Genomic DNA, 7,958 nt, shown 5'->3' with positions numbered 1-7,958 from the left:
CCAATGTCTAAACGGCCATCACGAAGCTATCAGGATTAGCATCAAACTCTGCTCCGTCACCCTGTCTAGGGTGGAGGAGATTAGGCTAAGAGGGGGTGAATGCATATAACAGCACGTTTAGCCACGGGTGCACCAGAGCATCCACCCCAAAGGGTGCCTTCATGCCCAACGGGGATAAAAAGAAGACACTGAGAGTTTTCTTGCGAGGCGAAGAGATCTACAACTGCCCAGCCGTATCTCTGCCAGATCTCCAACACTTGGGGTTATAGAGCCCATTCTCTTTAGTGGGGGTTTCCTCTGTACAGGTCTGCACCCTGGTACTGCTCCACATTATTATCCTCCGAGTTATCTTCTGCAACTGCAGCAATCGAGAGCTGCCTTGGAGGTTGATGTGGGTCCTACATTGGAGATGTCTTTTTTAAACAAAACATGACGACCCTGAATGGGGTACATGATATATTTTGGAGCCAGAATACTGCCCACAGATCTAACCCATTTTATTTAAGAATGAGCCAGCCTCTAGTCCCAGGTGCCATTCACAACCCTGACTGACAGGTTTGCACCCCACCCCAAAGGGACGCTTCGGCCGTCATGGTGTGACACCCATAGCCAACTGTAGTCTGTACCCCAGAGAAATAGTTGATAACAACCACTGGTCAACTGCATATGCGCGACACTGGTATGCATGACACTGGACTGTTGAAGTTGCATAGTGATAATGTCATCTCCGCAACACGGAGGGAATTGTTCCCTTTCCGAAGAGTGTGAGGTCCCCCTGTAGGGATTAAGAGGACATGAAATTGTCTTATTTTGTTTCGTGCTGAACATTTTGCCCTTGGCTCTATGCCTGGCTGCCCTTGTCTCTGGGCTTGCAATGTTATTTTTCTATTAATTTTTTAACATGGTGGATGTGCTTGGTGACACTGTGTGAAATGAAGTCCCTGAGTCTTGGAGCTGAGGGAATCAGAACTGAATGAGGAGCTATGGAGAACTATGAATGGCCACGGCCCCTACAACCCTGAACTCTGGAGCCCTGCTTCATCTCCATGCATCTCCCTCTCTTTCTGAGATGGGAAAAGGGTGAAACCGACCATGCTCGTCCGTAACGTAATGTTTGGAGAAAATGTGCACCATGGAATGAGTGGGCGCTAATTTGACCTTGTGTCTCGGAGTGGAAACTGGCTCGACCGCGTGGGTATTAGAACCTGATCAGGATATGAAGATTATTTTGTATTTATTTCATTCCAGAGTTTATGAGGCTACATTTAAACATCATGAAAAATGACCAGTCAACATTTTGTGCGCGCTCATTACAACAACAAAAGATGTGACACTCACAGTCAGTACTCAATGTAAAAGTGACCAAAGCCACACACATACATGTGCCGACACCATCGATTAATAACTATGTACATGACGTAAGTTTGTCACATAATCATAAAATACAAAATTTGATAAATTAACGTGAACTAGTTCATTTTCATCTGTATGAACTGAACTTTGACCTACTTATTTTTATGTGTGATCTGATACAACACTGTTTACAACAACCAATTAACCATTACCTTGGCTTAAATCGACAAAGTAACTGTGATGTTATCCATCTCCAGAGTTGATGTCAAACTGGAAACAGGCCCAAACTTGGCAAACGAACATTTCATGAGTCTGAGTGTGAGCAGCTCTTCAACACAACTTGCAGTGGACACAGCAGCCTGAGGGACATTGTTGAGCTCATCTGATTACTCTCTTCACCCTCATACTGAACAACAGTGTACCCACACTGCCATCTGTATGACAAAGTAAAAAGTACACAAACAACAGAAATAAAGGTGTAAGTTGAATGAACAAACTCTAAGCATCTATGTACATATAGCATCTATTTCCCCCTTCTTGGTTTTCAGGAACTTACGTCATTTAGTCTGTTGGTTGTTTACCTGGCAAGGCAGGATGTTGAAAGCACAGGAAACACAGGTCAACTTTCTGCCACTGGTCAATGAGAGGCAGCACGAGGACAATCCCAGGGCCCTTTGGAGGACAAACTCGCCCCAGACGAAACACTACCATCCTCTGGTAGTTAGACACCGTCTGCAGACAAGATCATTAGCAGATGATTGGTTGCTTTTATCCTCAGAGAGCGATTGGACAAGCTGGGGTGAGACTGATGAGGGGATCATTTCAGCTTACTTTCAGTACAAACCATCCTGTGATAGGGAAGGTCACAAAGGTGCCGATGTAGATGAGAAAGATAACAATCCGGTTGCAAGTCCAGGACATCCAACCTTGGGAGTTATCTTAAAGAGAAGAAACAAACACTCGATGTAAATCTGTTGCTTTGAGGGCCTTGAGATTAATGATCCAAATTACATTTACTATCTATATATATATCATTTGGAGAGTATCAAATTTTACTTGGTTTTCCAAGAAGGAAGGGTCGTACTACCTACTCGTCTTCTCAACTGAATTTCAGGATATGACATTTTATTTTATCGGCTCACATAAACATTTACAATCATATTAAGTACATTTAAATGTAGCTCGTGATGTGACTGTACATGTTTGATTCATAACATATGTAATGTATTTTACTTTGTGATCGTGAGTTTTCCTTGAAAGAAAGAAATGTGAAAATGCACACAAATAACTAGATATATAAATTGGATAAATAATACGCAATGTATATTATTATAAACAGTTTTTTTTATATTTCTCTGATAGTGGTGACGGACCACAATTGAGGTGGCAGCTGATGGTGGATCCTGAAGGCAGCAGTGGACAATGACTGTGGACTATAGTCAAATTGAATCAAGAATAAGTTCAATGCAGTGAGATGGAATCTTCGCCACCAGAAATACTACAAAGCTGTCACTGTAAAGACGTTTGTGCCAATGGAAATATTGACAAAACAATATAATTTAACAATATTAAATATTGACAAATCATATAATATACATACATAATACATAATAATACAGATTTAAAGGTAAATAACTGAAGCACTTATACAAAGTTGTGCATTAGACTAACATAGCCCGTAGAATGATGGCCCATGTAAGTGTATTCAACCAAAAGTGAAAACATAATTGAGTTGTGCTCTATGTGGCATTAAAAGTCTTTAAAATTCACAGACTTGAGGAATAGTAAAACACATACTTAGGTCATGTGGGAAATTTGTACAGGTAAGACCAATAATGATGGATTATCTTCAGGGAATAGGACGGGCTGGGGGCAGTGTAAGGAGCAACTTAGAATGTACAGATGCACAAGGGAGGAAAGGTATTTTTAAGTTTTTAATTACGACTTGACTGGACAACTGATATAGGCTAACGGCACAATGCACGAATGAAACCAAAAGGTGGCAGTAATGCAACATTCTGGACGCCTGCTGCCGTAAAAGAAGAAGAAGGAGAAGACCCGGATATGACATCATAAGCGCAGGACCCAAACTTTAGCCTGTAGCAACGCAGCTAATTAAAAGCAGTCGGAAGCTCCTACTTTTTTATGTTTTACCGCCCTCGACATTGATATGAAGTTTATGCTGGATTTATAATTAGAGGTAATAATCTCACTTCATGTGTAACTGTGGAGAACGATTCATTTCTCGGGACCGCTACTCAGCCAAGTAGTTTTTCCATAGCAGCAAGCTAGCAGCTAGCAGCTAGCAACAACACATAGTGTTTACCTTTATTTAATGGACGCAGTGCTACTGTGACGATTATCACCGATCTGTTCTTAACTTTGTTAACTTCACTGCTATACAGCACTTCTAAATACTTACAATTGTTTGTAGCTGATATGTCGCCTTTTCGAATTGAAAAAATTAATTCTGGAGATGTAAACAGTAATGGATGGATGGATGAAAATTCTTGTGTTACTGCAGCAAGCTCTGCAGCAAGCTGTCAGGCACATATCACTCCCTAAAGGACTCACTCTACTAAATCTATAAAGTATAAAGTAAAGTAATGTACATAATGTAATCCAGTAGGTGAAATAGTGAAGGAACTCTAATTTTATTCCACACAGTTTGGACTAGCATACTAAACACGTAGATACTTGCTTAAGATAAGATGTAAATATAACATTTAGTGAAAATAAAAATGTGAGTAAAAATACTATATACAAATAATTATAAATAATGCTATATATACACAAGGCAGTATTGCTCAACCTGCAGTTAAGATAGGTTTTGACAGGTTTCCACCCCGATCCACTTTGCGAACAGATATGGTTCGCATATGGGGAAAAAAGTTTAAATAATAAAATGGCATGTTACTGTGTCGCTGATCACTGCTGTCTTCCTTCTTCAGTGCTGAGGGAATGGTCTGACTGCTGCAGCACCAACAAAGATGCACAGCCGTCTGCAGGAGCTGAAGAAGGAAGAGGAGACTCTCCTCAAAATCAAAGTGATGCTACAAGACCAGCTGAACAGACTTAAGGTGAGTGGGGGTTCAGGATAGAGGCTGTCAATGTTTGTTATACCCGGGGTTTATGTATCCTGTGTTCACGATTTATTATCCCGTGTTTCAGTTTGAAGAAGGGGCCTTGAAATCAATCATTAACGCTCAATCAGAAGAGGATGGAGGCTCTCAACGCCTGTCCCCAGAGCCTGAGGTAAACGCCTACACCATGAACAACCCGGCTATGTGTTCATAGATCATTCTATATATTCTCACCAATAGCCTTTCTCATGTTTGTTGAGTATTGATCATTTGAGTTTGGTATTGGTTGATATTTGCATGATTAGTACACTATGCTTTTGTACCATCTTGCTAGAGATGTTTTACAGTTTGGATAACCTCATTGATACATTTAAATCCATGCAAAAACAAAAACAATAGAAATGTTGAATACAAAAATAGGTAACATTTTATTGATAAAGAGTCAACTTTATTTATGTAGCACTTTTAGAAACACTCTAACAAAGAGCTACACAATAAGCAGAACAACAAACCAATACAAGTACACAAACAGCCCTGATAAATCCAGGAAAGGCTGCCTGGTAGTAGTGTTGAGGTATGTCTATGTGGAGCCAGTATAAATGGCAATGTTTGAGATTTTAAACTTTAAATAAGTAGTGTGCAGAGCCACAGAGCTCATTATTCATCTAATTCTCCCTGCTCTCTGATGTTTTAATATTGCCAGCCAGCATTTAAAAAGGCTAGTTGCTGAGCTATAGATTTTGGTTTATTCAGTGGAATAATCAGATTCTTCCAGTGCGTTCTAGCAATGCAGAGACCAAATTACATAAATGATGGAATTCATTTTCTAAACTAAGCATCTTGTGATCACTTTGAAGGGTGTCGCACATTTTTACCTCGCAGTCAGAAACGTCTCTGAATTCTGCTACTAACATACCATAATTTTTCTTTTCCTCAAATAAAGTAAAATACAATATGATGATAGAACTTAATTTAAACATGTCTATATCTATTGGCTAACAGTTGTAGACCTTACATTGTCACTAATGACTTGTTTTATATTTCAGGTTCAAATTAACCTTGATGATGAGAGCGAAATCAATCAAACCAAACTGCTACTGAACGCCGCTGTAGATTATGACATGGACGAGGAGGAGGAAGAAGAGGACGACGATGATGATGAGGGTGATGAGGAAGCTGAATTAGATGATGACAATGAGCTCAGATTTGTGCCTGAGGAGGATGAGGACGAGAACGAAGACGATTACTGAGAGCCTCAGCGTTTTATTGGGGCTTCTATGTTTGCACCTCTGAATACAGCAGTTCCTTTGTTCACCTGTTTTGTATGATCACTTGGTAAGTTTAATTTATTTGGATGAAGTGAGTTACAGTGAAATGACGTGCCGTAACAGTATCCTCTCCTTTGCCTGATTTCATTTCCTTTATTTCAAACCATGTCAGAATTCATGTGTCAAACTTTGTGAAAAACCTTGAGAACTGTCTCACTGAAATGCAGTCGGACAGTGTTATTAGATGCTTAATAGCTTAGTGAATATGTTGTGCTAAAGATAAGAGACTGAACAAGTTCACTTGAGAATCAGATGTTGAGATGTTTCTGTTAGCATGAAATGTATGGCTGGGCCATATAAGAATATAGTGTGTATGTATTATGGAAGAAATTATCATTGTAAGCACAAAATAAAATGTTTTGAATAGTGTTCACTGGACTGATCTTAAACTGAATACTTCTGTGTGGATAGAAAGATATCATCCACAAATTACAGGTTTCCCTTTATAAACTGCGGTTAATAAAGAACTTAATACATATCCTGAAATGTAAAGATATCTTCTCTTTTGAGACACTAAAAGGAAGCATAGAGGTTAATTAAGAGGTCAAGAGAACAGGGAGGCAGACTGGATTCGTTCTTAAGATTAAATAGATGAATGTAATCATTGTGACATGCAGGAATCTAAATAACCTCGGGGACAAACCCCAACTTAGTTCCTCATTCCATCCATACAGAGAATATCGCATGATAATCAGCCATGAAAAATAAATCATCTCTTCATTTTGGGAACTTGGTGTCCATTTTTGAGTGAGAAAACCATAGGGCCCAGATGAAATATGTGGAAGGACAGTCAGGACGAAGATACTGTGCTGATAAACTGAGTCATGATTTTCAAAATCTATTCTACCACTTAGACTTGGGTTAATGTTTCCTGAGCTCTGAAAGAATTCCAACATCACCTAGAACCTGACTTCTGACCCACAACACTGACTAATGATGAAAACCGGATAAATCTGTTAATCAGTAATTGTGAATGTAACTGGACCATCAATTTTTTTTGCACAATACTGAGAAGTGTATGTTGATGCAAAGTTCTTAATTTTGATCTCACTTACACAACAGTACTTTTTGTTGACTTCTTGTCTCGGACATATTGTTTTCAGTTTCTCTCTCAGATACTCTGTTAAGGTAACACCTGTACATTAATCTGTCCTAATCTGACCCAGGCCAATGGGTAATGCAGTGCCAACACTTTCCACTCGCCAACCATTCAGCATTTTTCTAAACATGTGAAACAATGCAGCGAGCCCCACAATGAGGCCAGCTTTCACACTGACAGCAGGGACCGCTCTGGAGAAGGGTGGTGCAACATACAATAGAGAGTGCACCAACAGATATATTCAGCTTTCTACATGCGCCCTGCTCTTCCAGGAGGGCTCCCACACACCCACCACACAGGCTCAGCACACCCTCTGCAAATGAATTCTTCATAAGGTACACAGGCTGGTTTACATCATATTCTGTACATTTGAAATTGTGATCAAATAATATGGAAATATGATTAGAGATTACTGTTAAATAGGATTTGTGCTGGTAAAATGAAAGACTTAATTGCAGGAGAACAATGAGACAAAAAAAAACAAATTTATTTCATTGGTTTTATATAAATTGATATTTGATCATTGTGCAGTATCAGTTCAAATCTTATGCATCACAACCATTTCAGGATGATTAGATTTAATTAACATTTAATGTGTAGACAGCACGTGAAGTGGAAATTCAAGTTAATTCTGTTGATACTCTCCAAGTTGTCAGCATTTAAATATGGACGTGAATCTTCACTTTGCAAAAATGAAGTGCACATTTCCTTCTAACTGTCAAATAATGCAGGTTTGGTGTATTGCATGTGGTCTCTTTGTGTGGTAGAGTCCATCCTTTGTCTTGTGATGGTGCAGCGTAAATACATCAACCTGTCTAACGTCAACTTTGCTTACAGAGGTGAAACCATAGTTTGTATGGGATCTGTCTGCCTCAGCAAGTTGAGCTCACACTCCATTGACTTTGAATAGGGGGCATTTGGCTCGGCACTGAGGGACGTGGACCCCTCGTAGTGCATCAGGTTGGACCCTTCCAGAACGTTCAGTGAGATTGTATGATATATTTTAGATCATTGCAGGACAGAGGTTTGTAAGCATTGTGTATTTGTAGCCTGGATATCCTGCAACTGGTTTCCATGAGTTGATGCTGAAAGGCT

The 7,958-nt window shown here is 39.6% G+C and overlaps 1 protein-coding gene and 1 long non-coding RNA gene across 3 annotated transcripts; one reads left to right on the top strand and one right to left on the bottom strand.

Moving 5' to 3' along the window:
* Positions 1-1,910: 1,910 nt before the first annotated feature.
* Positions 1,911-4,343, bottom strand: LOC128443873 (uncharacterized). 2 transcript variants are annotated; one of them, XR_008339088.1, is made up of 3 exons: positions 4,271-4,343; positions 2,185-2,291; positions 1,911-2,085 (listed from the first exon to the last, which is right to left on the bottom strand). It is a non-coding gene; the product is annotated as an uncharacterized LOC128443873 (long non-coding RNA). The 2 variants fall into 2 exon arrangements; XR_008339089.1 differs by lacking the exon at positions 4,271-4,343 and adding an exon at positions 3,776-3,861.
* snapc5 (small nuclear RNA activating complex, polypeptide 5) lies at positions 3,399-6,133 on the top strand. The gene is made up of 4 exons (XM_053426063.1): positions 3,399-3,553; positions 4,305-4,433; positions 4,525-4,608; positions 5,483-6,133. The coding sequence occupies exons 2-4, from the start codon at positions 4,344-4,346 to the stop codon at positions 5,684-5,686; spliced, it is 378 nt and encodes a 125-aa protein (XP_053282038.1). The 5' UTR covers positions 3,399-3,553; positions 4,305-4,343; the 3' UTR covers positions 5,687-6,133.
* Positions 6,134-7,958: the final 1,825 nt, after the last annotated feature.

The sequence above is a fragment of the Pleuronectes platessa genome, chromosome 7 (genome assembly GCF_947347685.1).
Source record: "Pleuronectes platessa chromosome 7, fPlePla1.1, whole genome shotgun sequence".
NCBI classification, from domain to species: Eukaryota; Metazoa; Chordata; class Actinopteri; order Pleuronectiformes; family Pleuronectidae; genus Pleuronectes; species Pleuronectes platessa.
The sequence above is the reverse complement of the archived record's forward strand: the minus strand, read 5'-3'. Positions and strand labels throughout refer to the sequence as shown.